Here is a 23,780-nt window from a genome sequence, read left to right as displayed (position 1 = left end):
GGGGCTCGGGGATCAGAGTTGGGGACGTTGGTTATTTGTGTCTGTCTCTAACACCAAGACAGACAGGCTAACGTTACAAACGCTTTACCCCGCCTCTTTTCCCATGAAACTGTCGTTTTACCTTGCCTGTCTGCTCTTCGGGCTGTTTGAATCTCGGCATGAGCTGACATTCTCTGAAGGGCCTATCGCTCATTGTTGTTTACTTCTCCTCTCAGTCGCGGATTCACTGGCCGCAGCAGCCCTTCGTCACATGCCACTTCCTTTTTCACCATTGATAAATATACTTATTTTATTGCTTAGTTAGAATTCATTTTGAGTGAAATGAGTCTATAGAAAGGCCGGCAAAATACTACATAATGATATGCTCTTTAGCCAACGACCTCCAAAATAGTAGAGAACCTGATTATTTACCCAGCAGCTCGCTAAATAGACACCAGCCCTGCGCCATGGTAACATGAAGCAGAGTCAAAAAGTGGTACCGTAGAAACTGACATCAATGCGCATAAACACAGATTTAGAATCATTCTTTCTTAAGTAGCATACCATAGTATATGTACTTAAACTTCATCTACAAAGCTCCGCCCCTGGCCGAGCTCCCACCGCAGCCCGTCACACTTGAAGAATTCACTGTTAGTGCAACAGCCCCATGAGGAGAATGAAATGACTGTGCTTCCTCCCGTATGCGTGCCGCCATCCGCTCCCTCGCAGTTATGAAGTTCGCATCTCTTCGTGCTTTGTGACAAGATGGGCTGTGAGATTCCGTTCCTCCTGTGTTTGATCACCACGACCTCGATAGACGGGCTGCGCCGACTTACGGCTTCAGGTCAGTGCGGTACGACATATTAGCTCTTCTCATAATTCTCTCCATCAGTTTACACATGTTATTTAACTTATTGCATTTTCGTTTGCCTCTGTTCACTTTCTCGGCCTTGTTGACACCTTTGATGGGACAGAAGGGGCAACATGTCACCAGGACGGCATCATCTGGAGTATTTTGGGGGCCGTGAGACATTACCCGTTTTCAGTAAATTAAAGCCCTTTCAGTGCCAAACATTATTAACTTACGAACTAAACATAGTCGAAGGGTGTAGTTGTTCAGCATCTGACGTTAACATAGTATCAAAAGGCATGTGTTTGGGGTTGGATCAAGAATTTTGTATTTGCAACAATAAGCGACTTGCTGGATGTTGAGTGAACAATTTGATACTACTAATGTAAGACATCTGCCCACAGCGATTTATTACTGGATATTTGTAATTCCAAATAAGCGCCCCCACTTTCACTACTGGCATTCTGGCTGTACAATGAAAATAAAAGCACTACACAGACGATTTTCACCATTCCCTCAGGGGGGAGGAGTCGGGGTTTACATCGCATGTTTCAATATATTTTACAATGCATTAACATTCAAAGTATGGTCAATGATAACGTTACCTGCATCCCACTATAAAGCTAGATTCATGCAACATGCATTTATTGTTGCTTATTGTGCAGTTTAGTTGGCTTCCTAGTTCCAGCCATAAGATTGGGAATATGGAAAGGTAGGCCTCTTCCTATCACACCAGGAGTTGCAGACTCCGGGCCTAACTCACAAATGGCCTATGTAGTCGGGGCGGAGTCCTCGCAGTCGAAGCCGGGGTCCCTCCTGCGCTCTTGACGGGGCCTCAGTACAGCAGTTTTCCATTGCAGAGGTTCCGCCACCAGTGCGGACCTCCTCAGTGAAAGGGGAGGCCGTTTGTGAATTAGGCACCGTCTTTTATCTACTTAGTCCGCCCGCCTCTGCCCCAGTGTGTGCATAATGCTGTCCAGGGATTTAAGTGGGAAAAAAACCTGGGGGTGCTCTAAAAGGGGGGGAGGAAACCTCTTAAAGGGGTGTGGCCTATCCAAGTTGGAGTGTGGTCTAAATAAAGATATGTATGGATAACGCCATACACCCTCCCCAGAGGCGCAATTAGAGCCAAATTTCGAGGGGGGCTAAGAAAACATTTCGGGGGGGGCTAATTCTTCAAGAAATAGGCAGAGTGGAGCTGCAGGGGCACTACAAAGGGGTGAAAAACATCAAAGCCTCATTAACAAGCAAATGGTCTTTTAAAGATCTGTGAAGTACTCGGGTGCTGTTGTATGTGTTTAGAGGCTGGTTGCAGGATCGCAATCTTACGCGAACCAAAAATAAGGCCCTAAATCTATTAAATTACAAGTTTTTTTATTATCCTTAGTGGCACGCCACAGATGCTTTTTGGTGGTGCTGCTCTTGCACCTGGGCCCGAGAAACTCCTCATCCCAGACATTTACCATTTGTGAGTCCAACGGTCACTTTCGGGTAAATGTGCCCTGACCTCGCACAATGTGCAGTGGGTTTGGGCTGGCACGGGTGCACACTTACAAGTGAAAGGCCACGCACATCTGCCAGTAGGGTTGCCACTTTTCCAAGAGAAAAGTGCTGACTGTGGTACATCGATTATTTTATCATGGAAGTGACAATCTCTTACATCCAGTAATAACTTTTTTGTATTTATCTGCAAAGAGCGTAAATAAAGTACTGCCCCCGAAAGACACGTTTATTGTTTAATATCATGGTTACACAATTGTTTTACATTACAATGAACAAACCTAGTGCCCTTCCATTTCAACTCCTTTGCCGCAGTTTCAAGATCTTAGTTTCCCATTATTCAGATGGGTGTAACTTCTGATATTTAACTGTTTCTAAGGAGTTCATTGCTTGATTTTGCTCTCGGGAAAGTGTCACTCGTAGACGTTGAATGTCACTCCCAAGTACACTGAAACTATGAAAATGTCACCCATAAGCAATCTGAAGCCTTGGAAGCTTTTTATGGGGTGGCAGTGAAAGTTAGTTGTAAAAACTATTTTAAGAAAATACAGAAACAATAATCATTTAAATACTACTATGCTTATTCTTCTCTGCTTACCTCAATTTCCAAAAACAAACCTTTAAATACACCTTCATACATGTATTTTGACTACAGTGACAAACAACAACACACACAAGGCATCAAGCAGACCATAAAACTCTGGTCTATTTAAGAAGAGATTGAATAATCCCAGAGGACATCAATGGGGTGTCCTGCCTCTGGCATCCCACAGCGCCCGAAGGCTCTGCCTGCATCATTAATTTGGAAAGTCAGCAGCACACAGACACTCCAGTACATCAATTGTTGGATACTCCATTTCAGAATACAGGTTTTTAAGAATTTTCCAAAGGTACTCTGTAGACAGTTTTGAGACTATCAGTTGGAATAGCATCCAGAGTGTGGTTTCTGGTGCTAAAAATTATTCCACTCAATCAAGCTTTACTGAACCGCAGAACTCTTAAAAGGAGTGGCAACGCTCCTAACAAAGGCACCTGCTATCTTCCACAGAACAGGCAGGCAGGAGTTCAATATCCACATAATAAATCCCTTGTGAAGGCAATAAAGTCTTGTCAGCCTGCCACAAAGTACGCGCTATAGGGTAAATAAGATCAAGGTTAAACATAACATATTTAGCATTTGAGGAAGTACACCTGGTAAAGTTGGCCATTTACGGAGGGAAGATGCATGTGAACCTTACACACACCATAGAGCCATTGACACATTACCATTTCTAGTGTGGCTCTAAGAGTTTTCGATTTACGCAGCACATATATTGGCGATGGTTTTGTCTTTAGGACAAACAGAGGTACATTATAAGCACCTTAAAGAAACAATGTTGTATGGAACTTGTATATTTATAAGTAAGAACTAGAGCACAAAAAAGGAGCAAAGTTCACCCTCCTACTTGAAAGAAAAACTGCACCTCATGGGTGTGAAATGAAACACAGGAAACAATGACAGACTAATCCTCAACATGCCAAGAAAAGGAAGACTTTGAAACAACAGAGTCTCGTTAACATATAAATGGTCTTTTAAAGACCTGTGAAGAACTCTGGCGTGGCTATGTGTGTGCCCGGGAAGCTGTCTCAGCCCAGGTTGACACACACAACGGGGGGGCCTGAAGCCCTTATGTGAGAAGTTAGCCTTGCATATGATGTCCACTATTCTAGTGGGCACCATGCACCAGTCTAAACGACCCTTATTGATGGTGGTTGTAAAGTCAACCGTATAGACAAGCTATCCTAGTGGTAGCATGGACCAGCAGTCTTAGGCTAAACTCCAGAGCATGTGAAGCTGTTTGTTTTACCAATTATAATCCCCTGAATACCAAATGAAAGGACACCACACAAGGTATGTATCAAATATATATGTATTTATTTCTAACACAACCCCCTGCACTCTTTATGAGGTCAGAGGTAGAAGTACATTACAAGTTACTCAATTAGCATACTAGCATACTATAAGTTGCACAAAATACAGTTTTACCCTAGGGGCCTCGTAAACCATATACTAAAATAGTGGTATAAGAGCCATTACATAAAGAATGAATAGGCCTAGGGCCTAGGGAATCGTTGCGGCTACACTAGACAACCAAATATTAAGAAGTAGGAGACACACGGGAGACGAGTGCAGTGTCTAAACACAGTCGTGAGGTACCATTGACTTATAATGGGAACGTAAAAGATACAAAGTTAAAGATTTAGGGCACTTCCAGATTGACTACAACAAAACCACTTTAAAGTAGGACACTTCGAGAGTCAAGGCCCATGGGAGCACCGGAGTACTCGTGTTACCTCACCCAGGGAAGCCGGGTGCATAGGTGCCTTTTGGTGTCGGGTTTTGTCGATCGTTTCAATGGAGATCTGCAAAGAAGTGCTGCAGGCGACCAGATGAAAAGTGTCCGGGTGGATCCAAGGGTGGATCGAGGAACTGAAGAACCTGAAAGCAGAGGGGACAGAGTCTGGGTCACTAGCCAGTGACCAGGAAGGAACCAGGAAGGAACCACACAATGTCGAGTCGATTTCAGGTGAAGAGGTGAAGCTTGTCTCTGCAGCCACGAGGACCAGGAGGCATCGACGATGACCAGGAGCTGGATTCGAGCTGTACCACAAAGGATATAGTTGACTGCAGTATTGGTATCTAGATTAGACCCAACAAGCCTTGGCAAATGCAACCCACACAGGAAGTGAAGATTGGCTTTGAGTCAGACCAGCAAGGTCTGAGGAGCTTCTCCTTTGGAGGGAAGCTGGAGCAAGCCTGTAACAACCAGGCGAGCAGTGTAAATTCAAAAAGAAGTCTTCAGAGGACTAACTAGCCAGCGGGCTAGCAACCGGGAAGACGCATCAAGCTGAAATGCAGGAGCAGGCCCCACGCGGCACTCGTGGAGTGTGGAGGGCTGAGCTTTGGTGCAAATGGTGCTCGGGTATGGGGCTTCTTGTACCCCAATGCACAACTGCGAGTTACCTCAGCAGTCGATGCAGTTAGCAAAATGCATAAGTACAGGGTGTCCAGTCCCACGTCTCTCATGTCCGCCACAGGTCTCAGCTTTGCTGTGGAGGTGGATCAGAGTCAGAGAAGTCTGGAAGTCCAGTTCCTGTGTCGCTAAGTCTTCGGGTTCCAGCAGGAGCGTCGACAAAGCAAACCAGCAAGCACCTCACTCAACAGGAAACCTATTGTCCAGGCCTTCCTTGCTGGAGTTTCCCCCAGCAACAGGAGGTCAGACTCGTGTCTGTGGCAGAATAGCATCCATTTTTTGATGCTGAGGCTTTGTTTTACTTTAACCGGGTAAAGCAGTAACTACATGTCTTCTCCATCTAGAAGGGTGGAATGCTACCCCCGCCGCCAGGACTGGTGGGGGGGGGGGGGGGGGTGGTAGTATTCCAAAGTGTTTGACACCTTACACGAAATGTTTTGATGAAGCCAAACCAAAGTTAGCATTAACGGCGAGGATTATAATGCACTTAAGAGTATATGGTGTGGCTATATCATAGAACAGCTATAAGGAGATGGTTCCGAAAGCTGCAGAGGGGCTCAGCTCATGCTAGGGCACCCTTTCACATAAAACCCAGCACTCTGCCTCCAGGATTGTTAAGGCCTGCTATAGGAGTGACTTATAGGTTACTATGTGTCTATATATACAGTAGGTATAGATATACTATATCTAAGTAAGGGATGATTACACCACCTTACCCAAGCTGAGTGATCAGCCTGTGGTGTTAGTTTAGATGGCCAGCCAGGTGTGGCATAATACATGATGCAGCCCCTGGTAGGCCTTGGATATACCTATGCCCTGGGTACCTATGGTACACTATACAAGGGCTTACAAAGGTGAACCAATACCCAATCTGGTATGTACCTAAAGTACATGGTATCAATTTAGAGAGAGAACAGCTGGGCTGTGGGTCTGATTAGCAGGCCCAAAGCCATACTAAAGTCGAAAAACAAGAGAATCACAGCAAAAAGTGGGGGTGACCATAGGAAGCAGACCCTACTCTCCTACACAACCATCCCAAACGTAGGGACATTAAACTAACCTTGACCAGTTGAGTCTTCATTTTCTAAGTGGAAATATCTGGAGAGTCCATCTGCATTGGCATGGTCAGTCCTAGGTCTATGTTCCACTGTAGGGAAATGGACCACCTAAGCAGTTTGGGACTTTCACCCTTCATCTGATTTATCCACAAGAGGGGCTTATGGTCTGTCTGAATCTTGACGTGAGTACCAAACAAGTATGGCCTCAGCTTCTCCCTCTCAATAGCTGACCAACGTTTCACTCTAGCGGTCAGCCTCCTGCTAATAAAAGCTATTGGCTGGTCTTGACCATCTTTATTCAGTTGTGAAAGAACAGCTCCTACACCCAACTCAGAAGAATCTGTTTGGACAATGAATTCCTTGGAGTAGTCTGGACTTTGCAGAATAGGTGCAGTACACATGGCCTGCTTCAGGTAATCAAATGCCTTTTGACAGCTTACTGTCCACTGAACTTTCTTTGGCATTTTCTTGGAAGTTAAGTCATTAAGAGGAGTCACAATGTACCCATAGTTCTTAACAAACTTCCTGTAGTACCCAGACAGGCCCAAGAAAGCTCTGACCTGTGTCTGGGTGGTGGGAGGAGTCCAGTCCTTTATGGTCTGGATCTTGCTCTCCAATGGTTGAACCTGACCTCCACCTACAAGGTGGCCCAGGTACACAACCTTACTCTGCCCTATCTGGCACTTGGTAGCATTGATAGTTAGGCCTGCCTTCTGCAGGCCCTCCTAAACATTCTTTAGGTGGATCAGGTGATCTTCCCAAGTGGAGCTAAAGACAGCAATATCATCAAGATAAGCTGCACAGTAGTCATCCAGACCTGAGGGGACTTGGTTCACCAACCTTTGGAATGTGGCAGGTGCATTCTTCAGACCAAAGGGCATTACCACAAATTGATAATGACCTCCTGGGGTTGAAAATGCTGTTTTGGCTTTTGCATCCTCAGCTAGTCTGGTCTGCCAGTAACCAGCTGTCAAGTCAAATGTACTCAAAAACTTGGCAGAAGCCAATCTGTCAATAAGCTCATCTGCTCTTGGTATTGGGTGGGCATCTGTCCTAGTGACAGGATTGAGACCTCTGTAGTCCACACAAAACCTCATCTCTCTCTTACCATCTTGGTAGATCTTCTGGACCTCTGTCCTGATACAGTCACTGACATGATCAGGTTGCCTGTAGATTTTACTCTTCACAGGCAGACTGTCACTAGTGTCCACCTCATGGGTGCACCAGCTAGTCTGACTTAGAGTCAGTGAAAACATATGTCGGTAGGACTGGAGAACTTGTCTGCAGTCCCTCTGTTGCTGATCAGTGAGGCTGCCCGCCAAGGCTACACCATCAACTGATCCATAATCAGGGTTCTGAGAAAGCAGGTCTAAGAGAGGGTCACTCTCCTCCTCCTGTCCCTCATCTGTAGCCATGAGCAAGCCCATGTCTGCCCTATCAACATATGGTTTCAATCTGTTGACATGAAGCACCCTGTGGGTGCTCCTGGGAGTTCCAAGATCGACCAGATAGGTTACCACTCCCTTCTGTTCAACAATAGTGTAGGTTCCAGACCACTTGTCTTGGAGTGCTACTGGGGCCACATGCTCCAACACCCACACTTTCTGCCCTGGCTGGTAAACAGTCATGACATTCTTGGGAAGCAGTGTTGGCGGGGGAACATGGCGGCCGCTGAGTAGAGGCGGTCGGGAGCTTTGACTCGTCTCGGGTGGGCGTTCGTTTTGATGTGGCAGACTCACACGAATTGACGGGATCTGACGGCACATGGAGTTTGAGGGACCTTTGTATTTTTTTTTTTTTAATTTGTTTTTATTGCAGAATCATCAACAAAATTATCGATACAATACGACCATCCTCATCACCTCAATACAAGGCGTTATAGATTCTCAAGGTTGTACACTGCTCTTCAGCCCACATCCCGGAGGCCGGGCAGCATAGCGAGGATCACCAACAGGAGATCGTCATGAGTGTTACAAAGCGGGTTATGGTCGTCAGCCCAAAGTAGTATCTGCTTTTTATCCCCCAACAACTCCCTCCCCTACCCCAGTTACCCCTAGACAGAATCGTACACCTCCCGCCGGCACCTCTCAGCCCCCTAGGTCTATATATCCGGTCTCCGCCGATAGTACCCCCAGTAGACCAGTAGATCATTCGACAAAGCCTATCAATCGGTCATTCCTGAGGAGCTCTGCAGATTGTCCGTGGTCACCTCCCGCGGCCAGAAACTGCGTAACCTGCTACCGGTGCTTGGGCTATACCTATCTGGGTAATTAGAACAACTTCCCCACCCCCACCCTCCCCCTGCTGCAGCTGATGCGGGTTATAACTGTGGGTTCCGGACAGAATGGCTCGCTAGTGATAGGGATTACATCTATACGCCCCTGGTTCATGGAAGTCCATGCGCTAAAAGCCTCTCATCCTCATCCTCCGTCAAGTAGTCACACAACGCCTGCACAATCATCTCCCAAGCTCTAGCCATCTCTAGGCTCCTCTCATTCCCCGTACTGGTGGCTTGTCGCATTCTCAGCACACTTTCACACCTAGACCATTTCATCAGCTCATTCGTCCATCTCCGAATAGACGGGCCCTCCCTGGACTTCCAGCGCCACGTAATCTCTCTTTGAGCCAGCATAAGCCCCAGATCGATAAACTTACTCGTTATTTTCGTTTTCGCTGTGTGGGGAAACCAAAGTAGTAGGCATGCCGCCATATCAAACTCCACCTCCCTGTCGGTGATCGCGTTCAGAATCTCACCCACCTCCAGCCAGTATGTACCCAACCTCGGGCAGCTCCACAACATATGATCTAGCTCAACCCCGGGCGTCGAGCACCTCGGGCATGCCGCCTCCTGCACCCTAAAGTGCCGTTGGAGCTTCCCTGGGGTCAGATAGGCTCTGTGCAGTATAAAGAAATGCACCTGCTGGAACCTGGCGTTCCTACTACCCTTCCATGTTCGTTCCATTATGTGGCCCCAGGCCGTGTCCGGAATGGTCTTGCCTAAGCTGTCCTCCCACTTGGTCTTCAGCGTCGTGAGTGGCGCTAGCCCTTCGTTCAGCATCCGCGAGTGGAGGCAAGTGACCGCCTTGACTGTGTCCGCCGTCATCACCACGTATTGGCATGCCATAGTCGTTTCTGGCTCCACTAAACCCACCTTCCAGTGTTTTTGCATCGCTGCAGAGATCGCCGCGTGTAAGCGATATCCCCCATCCGGGAGACCAAACTGTTCCTGCAGCACCCCAAACAGGGCCAGCCGCCCCTCCACATACAGATCACCTATCACCTGCAGGCCCAACTCCTCCCACTCCAGAGGCGGGGACCAATCACCCCCGTGTGGCAACGCCGTCAGCATCCCTAGTGGGATCTCCGGGGCATAGGGACGTGAGGCCCGCGCCCTCTTCAGGCTCCTGTGCCAGCACAACCGGAGGGTTTTCTCTTCCATGGCGAGCTCCCTTAGGCCCAATTTCTGTTGCATAATTATATAGGCCAGGATATGCCTCTGAATACCCTTCCCCCGAACCTGGTCCGAGCCTCTGAATTCCCGTGCGACGTTCTGTGTCTGAACCTGGAGCTGGGCCGCCAGGTAGTATAATTCAAAGTCGGGCACCGCCATCCCTCCCTCAGGTTTGGGTCTGATCATATTGTGCAACGCCACCCTGCGTCTGCCATGTCCCCACAGAAAGTCAGTGATCATTGATCTCAGGTCTTTAAAGACCCGCTGCGGGATCCAGATCGGCAAAGTTCTAAAGTAGTATAGCAGTCGCGGTAAAGCCACCATTTTTAATAATGCCACTCGGCCTAAGACCGATAGAGGGAGAGAGGCCCAAAAGGACATGCATCCCCGCAGCCCCCTGATGCATCGACCCACGTTGCCCTCTAGAAGACTTCCGGCATCATGGTAGATCCTGACTCCCAGGTACGTGAAGCACTTGTCTTCCCAGACCACATCCACCGCCAGGGGGGGATACTGCACATCCGCTTGCAGCGGAAAAACACATGTTTTAGCCCAGTTTACCCTAAGTCCTGAAATTCCGCCGAAGGATGAAAGCATTTTCATGGCTCCACTAAGAGCCTCCCCTGTATCCTCCAAATACAGCAACAGGTCATCGGCATATAATGAGATGTAATGGGTATCTTCGGTATATCTAATACCGTTAAAGGAAGCCCCCGTTCTAGCCTGCGCCGCCAGTGGTTCCATCGCAAGAGCGAACAGAAGGGGGGACAACGAGCACCCCTGCCTCGTTCCTCTGCGTACCGGATATGCGGGTGACACAAGCGACCCCAATCTCACTCTAGCAGTTGCGGCAGAGTAGAGAACCCTAGTCCACCGCCCAAATCCTCCACCCAGTCCGAACTTTCCTAACACCTCATCTAGGTAACACCACTCTAGGCTGTCAAAGGCCTTCTCAATATCTACCGATAGCACAGCCGAGGCCTGATCTGAGCCTAAGGCGTCGTGCAGAATGCGGATCAGCCGGCGGGTGTTATTAGCCGTGTTCCTGGTGGGAATGAACCCCGCCTGATCGTCGTGCACCAACTTAGTCATGTGTGGTAGTAATCTGGTGGCGAGGATGCGACTCAAAATCTTGTAATCGACAGTCAGCATGGAGAGGGGTCTATACGACATCACATCTAGTGCATCTCTGCCAGGCTTCAGCAGCGGTACCACCAGAGCCTCTCTCATGGAACTCGGGAGGCGACCCAAGGTCACAGCTTCTGAGCACACCGACAGCAGCCTAGGTGCCAACACATCAACATACTTCAGGTAGAATTCAATCGGGAGGCCGTCCACCCCCGGGGTCTTGTTCCTAGCCATCTGCTTGATAGCCCCCCTAATCTCCCTTAAAGTGATTGGTCCGCCTAAGGCCTTTGCTGATTCTTCCTCTAACACCGGGAGCTGCACTGTGCTTAAAAAATCTCCTATTGCGGCCGGGTCCGCCTCCAACTGCGTATCATAGAGACTCATATAGTACCTCCGAAAGCGCGTCAGTATTGCCGATTGCGAGTGGACCACCTCCCCCGACTCAGTTCTAATGCCCATTATCAGGTTGCCCCTAGGCTCTGGGTTAGCAAGCTTCGCAAGCAGTGTGCCCACCTTATCCCTCTCTGCATGCACCTTAGTGAGATACAGTTTATAATCATAACATCTCAGACGCTCCGTTTCCTTCGCCACCAGTTCCTTCGCTTCCAGCAATCGATCCTGCAGGTCCGGCCTCTCAGGCCTGCACCGTTCAAGCTCTCTCAGCACAACTTCCGCCTTCTCCAGATCCACCAAGACAGACTTTCTCACATTCGAAAAGTTACCCATGCAGGCCCCCCTCACCACCACTTTCATTGCATCCCACTCCACGTGGTGGCCGACCCATCGTTCTTGTCAAAATAAAGCACCACGCCCTGTTGGATCCTGTCGCTAAACACTGAGTCCTCAAGGGTATCAGGCCTCAGCCTCCATGTCGGGACCGCTGACCTCGCCATCTGCCATCGTACCGCTATCAGTAAGGGGTTGTGATCCGATATGGTCCTCGCAAGGTATTCAGTGTGTGTCACCATAGCAGCCAGGGAACCACTACATAGGATAGAGTCAATTCTAACATGAAGTGCGTGTAGTGCTGAGAAAAAGGAGTAATCTCTAGCATTGGGATGCCGTTCCCTCCATACATCTATCAGGCCCCATCTCTCCTGCCAGTCCCTCCTGTATGCTGCCAGCCTACGAACCGGGGAGTCAGCCAACGGCGGGTGTGATCTATCCCAAGCCACATCTCTGACAGAGTTAAAATCCCCCCCGATTATAATGGGGCCGGTCAGGAAGTGGGCCAACGAGCCCGTGAGAGTATCAAAATAGCGGGCCTGATCAACATTGGGGGCATAAACACTACATAGGGCCACCTCCCTGCCATATAGCCTCCCTTCCACCACCACAAATCTACCCCCAGGATCCACCAACTGATTCGTGACTTGGAATGGGATCCCCGCTCTTACCCATATCAGCGCCCCTCTCGCGAACGCCGAGTAAGATGTGCCATATACTTGTCCCCGCCACCTCTTCTGCAATGCACTACATTCAAGTTTGGTCAAGTGAGTTTCTTGTAACATTGCTATTTGGATGCCTCTTCTCACCAGATAAGCGTGCACCTTGTATCTCTTAGACATGGTCCTGAGCCCACGAACATTCCATGTGAGGCACTTCAAATCAGGTAACGACCCCATCACATCCATCCCCCCCCACTTCAGTTGTAGGAAAAAACTCCCCGCACCACTGCAGCAATACCCCTGCCCCAAAACACCCCAACAAACTGCCCCAACCCCACTCCCCAGGACAGGACCTAACAACACTGCTGTAGCTCCCATCCAAACCTGTAACATCACCCAATGTTCAATATCCTGTGGTAGTCGCCACAGAAAGCCTTAAGGGCAGCGGGGGCGTGGTTCAAGGCCGACCCGGGGCACGCCCCGCCCGCACTCCCATGCCCTCGATTCCACATAATAGTCACCACAGAGTACCTGCCAGTGGCCAAGCGACAGGAGTTGTCCGGTCCAATAAAAAGCCAATATCACACCCCAACACTATTCATTGAACAAACCATCCGAGGTTTGCGGAGTGACCGTCGGCCCCGCTGTGCTATCCACCTCCGAAAGTTCTCCTCCGGATTTTCTCTCCCCTTCCTCCGAATCCGATTCCTCCAACAACCTCTCCTGCTGCGACCCCGTGATGATCGCGGTGGCCGCAAGCACCCCCTTACGGTCCGCTGCCAACAGGTCCGCTCTCAGTGCCTTCTGAAGTTTCTTGCGCGTCCGGATGCGCTGGGACTTGCGAACCTGGTTTGGCCTCTGCTTCTCCTTTCCCCCTCCGTGCTGGTGGTCCAGACCCGCCCGGTATAACTCCAGCCATGACCATGCCTCATCAGGGGTCTGGAAAAATTGTGTCGTGCCATCAAGGATCACCCTCAGTCTAGCCGGAAAGAGCAGTGAGTATTGTATCCCTTCTTCTCTTAGTTCTTTCTTTACTGCCAGAAAAGATGCCCTGCTTTTCTGGACTCCCTGGGTATAATCCGGGAACACCGTTACTGAGCTATTATCCACCTGGAAAGGTCCCGTGCCCTTTGTATCAGTAGGTCACGATCTTTGAAATGCAGGAGCCTGACCACCATCGGTCTGGGGGGTCGGCCCTGCATGGGCGGGCGGGCAGGGACCCTATGCGCTCTCTCAATCGAGAAGAATGGGGATAGGCCATCCGGTGCAACCACTGACCCAAACCAGTGTTCCATATACGCCACTGCATCGTCCTCCTCAACTTTTTCCGGAAGGCCTACGACCCGTACATTGTTCCGGCGTTTGCGGCTTTCAGAATCCTCTGCACGTTTCTCCAGCGTTGCCAGTCGGGTAAGTATGTCGGAGAGTTTATGCTCTGCTGTGACCACCGCCGGCTTTAGTTCCTGGAGCAGCTGCTCATTCGCCTTCACCTTATCAGAAAGTTTAGCATGGTCTGCTTTCAGCAAGCCCAGCCCCGTAGTCACCTGTGCAATGTCCTGGTGCAGAGACTCTTTAGTCGCTGTGATCGCCTCCAAGATGCTGTCCAGACGTGTGTTCAATCTACGTTCTTGCGCCGATGCGTCTGGGCTCTCCGGGAGAGCGCCATCCACTTCCGACATTGTCGCCTGGCCCTGCTTCCGCTCATCCGCTGCTGCGCCTTCGACTGCAGCCATCCCAATCCCCACGTGCTGTATCCATACAGGGCTTCTAGATGGCGGTTGCTGGTAGTATGCGCCAGATAGCGACGCCACCCGCGCTCCTAGATTCCTCCCCGGGCGTTCAATCGGTCATGGCCCTGCCCACTGGAGTGTCCGTGCCCGAGGGGTACTGCGTTTGTGTCCGAAATGGCCGACTCCGTCTATCCCCTCCAGGAGTAGACCATCCGGCTCCGCCCGTCCACGGGATCCCCCCCGTGGATCCGCACCAGTCCTTCTCGGGGTCAACCAGACTGCCACCCCGCTTTAGGTGTGGGATTAACACTCCCCTCGGGACTCCTCAGTAGTGGGGCGGTGATCGGGGAGAGAAAAGCCTACGATCCCAGTTGACCAGGGAGGCTTCAGCTCCAGCCAGCCCTCCAAGCAGTGCAGTGGTTCTCAGCCACCCAGTGTCGCGGTCACCGGCAGTATCCAGATCCCGCCGTACCTTGCACCACTTAACTTCAGCCACGCTCTGCTGGCCGGTGCCCACCTCCGTCCGAGCTGGGCGCACTCCGCGCTGCAGTCCGTCAGCCCTGTCTGGCGTATGACGCACTCTGGGGCTCCACACCCGTCCGCACACGCTTGTCGGTCCTCGCCTCCGGGAGCTACAGTGCTCTCCGCGATCCCCAGTGTCCGGGCGCCTCCGTGATCCCCGCTGTGCCGAGCCGCGGGGCAGCTCCACTATCAGAGAACCTCCGAGGTCCGCGGTGGGGGGATGGGCTCCCCGATCACGGGGCCGTATCCCGGCTGACAGTCCCCACGGTCTCCGCCGCTGTTGGCCGCTGGTTGCTTCCTCGAGGTAGGCTCCCTATCCGCGGGTCCCGGCAGGCAGCTGTACCCTCTTCACTACTGCCGTTGTGCGCCGCGGTCCTCCGGTACGTCACCCTTATTCCGGGCAACCGCCATATTGGGTCTTTGTCCCCAGCACTCCGAGAGCACAGCACCGGCTCCCCGCGCCTCCGCAGCCCAACTGCTCGTTTGTCGGGGTGTCCCTTGGTCCGCCCGGCGTGGCAGGCAGATTTTCGGTGTTTTCGACGGCCGATCGGCGAGGGATCACAGGAGTAATATGGGATCTGGCACGGAGCTATAGGCTCACGCCGCCATCCCAGTCGGCGTCCAAGCCACGCCCCAGTTTGAGGGACCTTTGTAGAGGCTGTTGAGACGGAGAGGCTTGGCGAGGGGGTTTCAGCGGAGCCCCCGCAGGTTTGGTCCTCTATACGCCTCTCACGACCACCAGTATCAACAAGCAGCCGATCTCAGCGCAGATACAGGCGGGGCCAGAGTGACAGCGCCGGGGAGCGCTGGGGAGTGTTTGGTCGGGAGTGTTTGGTCAGGAGCAGAGCTATAGTTCAGGAGGAGCCGTTCCGCAGTGGTAACCTCGGAACCTCGGAACTCGGGCGAGAAATAAGCAGTAAGGGGATCTAGAGTCTTAGCAGAAACGGAAAGTAGAGAGAGGATTGCGGGCGTGAGGTGAAAGGAGAGAGGAGTGAAGATCGTTATTGCATTGCCGAACATTGCCGAACAGCAGCAGCTTGGTGTGTTTTATTTTTTTTCTCTCTCTCTTCCGTGAATCAACTTGCCTTAAACTGATTACTTTTTACTGGATGCCGCTTTTCACCGCGGCTGGAAAAAAGGGGAAACAACGGCGCTGAAGAGTGTATGGAGGCAGGCGGCAGTGCGTTTCAGGAGGAGCCGCTCTGCAGCCACGAGGCCTGGGTTTCTGACCTGGGGCTTACGGGGAAAATCTCTGTATTTAGTGGCCAGGGAGCAATACTACCGCTCTGTTTATTTTTCTTTGCATGTGAATAACTTTCAACTGCATCTGGGTCCTGGGCTGAACAAAGTGGAAACAATCACGTCTGAGGCAGACACAGGCTTTAATAATGCAAGGCATACACAGTCTCTCATGACCCCGGTAAGGAAACAGAAGAAGGAGGATCAGAAAGACCTCAAAGGTATAAAGGAGGGAATGGAGGAAGGTGCCTTAAGTGAGGTGTTAGGTAAAAAGGGCAAGAAGGGCAGAAGAGAAGAAAAAAAAGACGAGAAACAGGAGGAGGAAACGAAAAAAAAAGTCTACAAAAGTCTTAGCAATTAATAGATATACACTAAGAAGTAGAGGAGTTTGGGGAGTAGAAGACTTGGCGGCCAGTGTAATAGGAGCAAAGGGAAACCCAGCGGTTCAAGTAATTTTACCAAAAGAGGCCAAAGGGGACAAGTTGCCTTCCCCAATATCTGAAATAGAAGGCTCCGCAACAAAAAGTAAGTTAGGGAGCTTGGCAAGTAAGGAGAAAGAGAAAGAAAAACAGAAAGAGAAAGCACCCAGAGGGGAAGGTAAAAAGCTAAAAATGACACCGTCTCTACGCTCATACTTTAAAGTGAAATCCCTGCAGTCTCCTCCAAACTACTCAACTAGCTTTGTAGCTCCAAAACAAAGTGTGAGTACATCCATGCTAGCACCAGGACCAGAACTAAGCCAAAAAATGAATGAAGATTTAAAAGTAGCGCACCAGGAGGGTGTTGTTGCCCAAATTCCGGTAAAAAACAGCTTTGGATTACTAGCAGGTTTGGACGACTCTGTGTCAGTAGATGTGGATGTCCAGACTGTGAACCTTCTCCAAAGTATTCAGAGGGACCAAAGCTGTCTGCCTATGGCAGAACTCCCATTTTGCCCTCCGGTCGATGGTACTGGGCTAACTTCAGAGCGGATACAGGAGGTTCCTCAAGATCTGGGGAAACTAATGTTAACTATGTATGCAGAGATCAAACAAAGGTTCCTTGTCTCTGAAGAAAACCAAAAAAAATCCAAGGGCAATGCGTGTTGATGGAAGAGAATAACAAAAAAATCCAAGGGCAATGCAAATCAATGGAAGTCAAGATCAACTCCTTAGTTGAGAGGGTCGGGGTTTTGGAGCATGCATACGGTCAACTTGCAGCAAAGGTGGTCTCTAATCAGATGGGGATCACTAAATTACAAAAAAATGAACAAGGACTGAGAGATAAAATTGAATTTCTTGAAATTAACGCAAGATGCAATAACATCAGGATCCTAAATGTTCCCAAAGGGGCAGAAGGGGGTAACATTAAATCATTTATTGTCTCGCTTATTCTTGAACATAACAGTGATCTTGATCAAGCCTCTGTAGAAGAAGATATACAGAGAGTCCATCGCGACACCTTCATTGCTCGTACCGGCAGGAAGTCAGCTAGAAGGATTTTGGTAAATTTTAGAACGTACACTTTGAAGGAGAAGATACTAACAGTGGCATTGAAGGCAGGATCATACAAAAAAAATGACTGGTTGTACCGTATCAGATCGGATCTATCTCGCACCACACTTGATCGTCAATGGGAGCTGGGCAAATTTATCCCTGAACTAAAAGAGTTAGGAGCAACAGCAACAGTTAGATTTCCTGCTTCATTGAGAGTGATGCTAAAAAATAAAATGCACAACTTCAGAGATCCCAATGAAGTAAGAGCCTTTATTGATGGAACTAAAGGATAGCCACATCAGTAAGTTATTTAAATACAGATGCCTGCTGAGACAGGGGAAAGCTCAAAAGGAGGTGTAATATTATACCTCAGGAAAAATGGAAGGGTTCCCCAGGGTGGGTGAGGGGGGGGCACAGATATGGAAATAAAATGTATAAAAAATCTCAAGAAAAATGTCACAAAGGGTGAGGGAGCATTAGGGGAAAAAACCAAAAAACAAGTCCTCAATTGTCACAGCCGCAGTTTAGGTTCTTTTCACTGACCAAGCAACATGGAGTGTGTTTTACTTTATTTTTTGATATGCCAGTACAGAATAAAATTAGCCGTCTGAAGATAATGACATGGAATGTCAACGGACTAAGAGTCATACCTAGAAGGCATAGAATTTTAGAGTATCTGAGACTATGCGATTTGGATATTATTTTTGTTCAGGAATCACATTTGACAAAAGAGGAATGGCCAGATGTAGTAAAGTACTTACCTTGGCAAGATTACTGTTTATATACATCACAACCAGTTACCACAAAAGGGGTAGCAATTTTGATCAAAAAAACATGTCATAGTGTACTGGGAGAAACATTGGTTGATCCATCAGGGAGGTGGATCATAGTTAAGCTTAAAGTAAAGGGTCTCTGGGTTGCTTTAGTGGGGTATTACGGACCCAATTTAGATGATACAGAACCCCTGAAAACTTTATTCTTACATCTACTTGAGGTGAATCTCCCTATTATTATGTGGGGAGATTTTAATATCACCTTGGATCCAAGTCACGATTCTACATCTAAGAGGTCAGCAGCTTCAACCCCAAAAATGAGGGTGGTAGTGAAGCAAATAATGCAAGACCTAGGCTTGGTAGATATTTGGTTCACAAAGGGCCCCAAACCTCGACAAGCAACAGGGAGGTTCACTTTTTATAATAAAAAGCATGGCCATAGGTCGCGAATAGATTTCTTCTTAGTTTCATCTTCAATTAGTCAGCAGATAAGTAAGGTTCTGCACATACCAGAACATTTTTCAGACCTTTCTGCAGTTGTTTTATATCTTGAGATAAAACAGCATAATACCGATGAAAGGAGATGGACTATGAATAAATCCTTACTATTGAATCTAACAATAATAACCTCCATGAAACTTTCCACAAAGGAATTCTTCAACATTAACCTCGGTCTGCACCTTTAGACACGGTCTGGGACGCTTATAAAGCCTACCTCAGAGGTATATTAATTGGTCTCTGTTCAGCACATAAGAAAAAGGAAAAAAAAGAGCTTGAGGTTTTAGAAAAGGCAGTCAAAAGAGCACAGAAAGTCCTAGATGATAATCATAACATAACAAATGAAGGGGAACTATCCAAGACTAAGGCTAATCTAGCTGATTACTTAGAGATTAAGATAAAACAAAAATGGGAGGCGAGTAAATTTGCGAATCATGAATATGGGGAAGGCTGCGGCAAATTTTTAGCCTGGAAAACAAGGGCAGACCTAGTTAGGAACACTATAAAAGAAATCAAATGTCCGGAAACTGGGCTAGGAACAACAGAGGAGGGAGGGATTAAACAAGCATTCACACGGTTTTACCAACATCTCTATACAGAGAATCTAAGCCCAGATATTGATCAAATAGCAGCCTTCCTTCAAGATATCGATCTCCCAAGTATTAGTGAAAAAAATAAGAAAGAACTATCAGCCCCCTTCACTATTGAGGAAATTTATGGAGGCATTAAAAACTTGAAGAAAGGGAAAGCTGCAGGACCCGACACTCTACCTAATGAAATTTACTCCATTTTAAAGGAAGAGTTAGCACCTATATTATTGGATATGTTTAACTCCTTTTACATGTCACAATCTGCTTTACCTATATCATGACAAGCGGCCACAATAATTGTATTATTAAAACATATTAAAGACCCAAAGATATGTGAGTCATATAGACCAATCTCCCTACTCAACTCGGACTACAACATTTTCCCCCAGTTAATTACCAAGAGATTGGAGAGGGTGATCGGTCTTGTCATTCACGAGGATCAGAAGGGCTTTATTAAGGGTAGACACCTGCATGATTTAACCCATGAACTAATAGGCACAATCGACCTGGCCACTACAAATCATAAACCGCTAACAATCATGACCTGTGACGCAGCTAAAGCGTTTGACAGGGTGAATTGGGTGTTCTTAAAAGAAATAATTCGGCGCTTCAATCTAGGTGACACGTTTTTACAAGTTGTTAAATCCTTATATAACAGCCCAGTTGCACGGGTACTAGTAAATGGATCCCTTTCACCGCTATTTAAAATAGGAAGAGGAACCAGTGAAGGGTGTCCCCTTTCTCCTCTGCTTTTTGATATGTTTATCGAGCCACTTGCCACTAAGCTAAGGAATTCTCAGGAAATAACTCCTTTTGTTTGTAACGATTGAAAAAAAAAATAAGCCTCTACGCAGATGACCTTATGATTTTTACGAGTCATCTACAAGATTCAATATCGACTATTTGGGAAATCCTAACAAAATTTGGGGAAATATCCGGGTATGCAGTGAACCACGACAGAACTGAAATTATGCAACGGAACACATTTTACAGTTGTCCACAGATTAAGCAAAATATTAGGTATTTGGGCATAGAGGTGGTACAAAAAATTGAATCAATAGCAAAAGCTAATTTTGATAAAGTAACAGCGAAGGTAAGAACTTTACTACAGAAATGGGAGACCTTGCCACTGTCCTTTTTAGGTAAATCCAACCTTATAAAGATGTCCATCCTTCCTAAGTATACGTTTTTATTTAATTCTATTCCTCTGGAGTTTAAGAAGGAATGGATTAATAAGGTCCAAAGTCTTTTTATTAGTTTCATATGGGCAAATAAAAGCCCCCGAATAGCCTGGCAAAAGCTTAGAGCTAAAAAAGAAAATGGTGGGATAGCAACACCAGATCTTCTTCAGTATCAGAGGGCATTCCATTTAAAAATCTTCAGGCAGCTACTGGGTGATACCCCAACATTTTCGCCATTATTTCAGGCCCTAACAGCTGTTTATAAATCCCAAGCTAGATTCTTCTTGTTTAAATTTGGTGATGCAAAATACTACAAGAAAGTGAAATTAAAAGTCCCATCAGCAGCCTGCATAGGATGGCATCAAATAAGAGTTTCTCAACGTATCCCCTATTACAGCTCTTTGGCCCCAATTTGGAATTCACCGGGAACCCCAACTTGTCTACAAGACTCCCTAGCCAGAGTAATTCAAGACAACGGAATAGAAAGGTGGGGGGAGTTGTTGGAGGACGATGAATTAATATCATGGCCAAGTTTTCTAGTTGCAACGAAGGGGGACATCTCTAAATTTAAATATCTTCAATTACTAAGCTGGGTTAAATCATTTAAAAAAAACTGGAAATGGTAATGGGTGGATTGAACGGAAGCCAGCGACTTTTCCAGCGGGACGGAACGAAATTGCCATATGGTACTGGAACATGATTTAATCCCATGAAGATTTGCAGCAGTTGCCCAGTTCTATTTGGAGGAAGGAGCTGCCAAGCTACGACCAGGATACCCTATGGCAAGTATCTCTATCTCTTCTATGGCAAAGTGTTAAAGCTGCACCTTTAAGGAAAAAACATTTATTTACAGTTCACAAGGCTTATTGGACCCCGAGAAGATTATCCAAGTTTGGTTCCAGGAGAGTGATATGTCAAAAGTGCGGGGAAATAGAGGCTGATGAAGTACATATGTTTTGGAGATGCCCTGCTATTCAATCGTTTTGGGAGAAAGTTGGCAAGACGCTTTTCAGCATCATGGGGGTTGAAGGAAAGGTGAGTCTCCCACAGGTAATTTTCGGGGTAATTCCAGATGAGGATACTTTAATCAGTTTTTCAAAGAAGAATAAAAGCTTAATGTTTGTGCTAATTTTACTGGCACGAAGGGTACTATGTATTAAATGGGTTTTACCTGTCCCCCCGTCAGCGAGTGAATGGATTAACTCAGTCCATATGGTGGCTAAATTAGATAGGGGAGTACGTACAACAAAAAAAACTCGTTTTTGGGATATTTGGGACAACTATTGCAAAACCAGATAGGAATAGCTGAAGGGCCACACTAGCTATATTGTAATATACACCTTATTATGACCTATCTTCTTTTACTCCTCCTAATCCTTGGTAGACACTTTTTTTTTGGGGGGGGGGGGACTTCAGTCCTATGATTATGTTTAGCCATACAGGTTTGGAATAGTTCATTGGATATTGACTGATAACCCCAGAGCAGAGCCATCTGCGGGACGTGTTATATTGGAGAGCAAGCTTGGGGGACAGAGAGATGGACTATGAGGTTATAGGTCATGGCCAGGGGTGGACCCGAAGTGTTGAGAACACGCCTTCAACAAATTAAGTGTTCGGTTGTCCCCAAAATCTGGTGTCTAAGGCCACCATCAGACTTCGGGCCTCTTCCTCTATGGGCTTTGTCTCTGTCTCTACATTCAACCTCTCAAAAATATATCGGCTATGTACAAATGAGGACAAAAAAAAAAAAAAAGTCAGCACATCCTTTTGGTCATGCCAGGCTTTTTTGAGTTCTTGGCTTGCCTCAAGGATTTTGGATGCCTTTTTCATATACTCAGCCATCCTGGAGCGGAGACCAAGTACATAATCCACAATGTCTTGCTTTGGAGCTTTGAGAGGTAACTTGCATCCTTCCTTCACCAGACAAAGGGGTCCTCTTACAGGGTGCCCAAACAGAAAATCAAAAGGGCTGTAGCCAACCCCCTTCTGTGGGACCTCTCTGTAAGCAAACAAAAGGCAGGGCAGAAGGATGTCCCATCTTCGCCTAAGCTTTTCAGGTAAACCTTTAATCATGCCCTTCAAGGTCTTATTAAATCTTTCAACCAGACCATTGTACTGTGGATGGTAGGATGTGGTGAACTTGTAGTTCACTCCACACTCTTTCCACATAGCAGTGAAATATCCATACATAAAGTTTGTACCTCTCTCTGAGACAACCTCCTTCGGAAAACCCACTCTTGAGAAAAGTCCCAGGCGGGCTCTTGCCACAACAGCTGCTGTTGTGGTCCTTAGGGGAATAGCTTCTGGGTATCTGGTGGCATGATCCACTACCACCAGAATAAACCTGTGCCCAAATGCTGTTTGGGGATCCATTGGACCAACAATGTCAATCCCAACTCTTTCAAAGGGAACCCCCACCACAGGTAGTGGTATTAGGGGGGCCTTTGTGGTGCCACCTGATTTGCCACTGGCTTGGCAGGTGACACAGGAGCGACAAAACTCCTTGGTATCCTCTGACATGTGAGGCCAGTGAAAGTGAGGGACAAGCCTGTCCCAAGTCTTGTTCTGACCAAGATGTCCGGCTAAGGGAATATCATGGGATAAGGTGAGAAGGAAGCCCCTGAATGCCAAAGGTAGCACCAGGCTTGGGGTCTCTAGCCTCTGAATACAGGAGCCCTTCATCCCAATACACTCTATGGGTACCTGTAGCATTCCTAGCAGCCTCAACAGCAGCTTGCTGTCTGAGGGATTCAAGAGAAGGGCAGTCCAACTGTGCCTGCCTCAGATCTGCCCTTGAAGGTCCCCCTGTCCAAAGAAACTCAACCTGATTAGGCTCCAGCTCTTCTAGGGCAGTTCCTTCTTGAGTCTCACAATCAGCTTCCTCAGAAGGATGATCCTCATTCTGAGGCAGGGGGGGAAGGCACTGCCTTGACCCTACTGCTTCTCCTCCTGGTAGGCAACTGGTCCATAATTTCAGGATCCTGGGCCTGTTCAGTGTTGCAATTTTTTACCTGTGACCTGGTCACAGCAAGGACATGTGCTGATATACCTAACATCTCTGCATGAGTCCTATACTCCACTTCAGACCAGACTGAAGTTTCTAGGTCACTGCCAAGCAAACATTGTACAGGGAGGTCTGAACGAACAACAACCCTTTTGAGGCCAGTTACCCCTCCCCAGGAGATATTCACCATTGCCATACTATGGGTGGTAGTGACATTACTTGCTTTGGTCACTAGGTAATTCTCACCTAGTATGATCTGTCCAGGGTTCACAAAGCTGGGTGTCACCATTGTGACACTAGCACATGTGTCCCGGTAGGCCTGAGCCGCTTTGTTATTAATTAAAGGAGTCTGCCTGTACTTGCCCAGGTTACTGGGGTTCACAGTAGAGGACATAGCCAT

The 23,780-nt window shown here is 47.8% G+C and overlaps 1 protein-coding gene across 6 annotated transcripts in view; it reads left to right on the top strand.

Moving 5' to 3' along the window:
- The first annotated feature begins 664 nt into the window (after nucleotides 1-664).
- LOC144766801 (uncharacterized) overlaps nucleotides 665-23,780 on the top strand; it is a 1,464,990-nt gene continuing 1,441,874 nt past the window's right edge. For 2 of the 6 annotated variants that reach the window (XM_078650533.1, XM_078650529.1), the window contains exon 1: nucleotides 668-823. In XM_078650533.1, coding sequence (XP_078506659.1) covers nucleotides 745-823 — 79 coding nt within the window. In that variant the 5' untranslated portion in view covers nucleotides 668-744. Of the gene's footprint in view, nucleotides 824-23,780 lie in introns of all 6 variants that reach the window. The other 4 variants (XM_078650534.1, XM_078650531.1, XM_078650530.1 and 1 more) reach the window with 4 other exon arrangements.

This window comes from Lissotriton helveticus, chromosome 7 (assembly GCF_964261635.1).
Source record: "Lissotriton helveticus chromosome 7, aLisHel1.1, whole genome shotgun sequence".
Classification (NCBI taxonomy): domain Eukaryota; kingdom Metazoa; phylum Chordata; class Amphibia; order Caudata; family Salamandridae; genus Lissotriton; species Lissotriton helveticus.
This window is presented reverse-complemented; position numbering and strand designations above follow the sequence as displayed.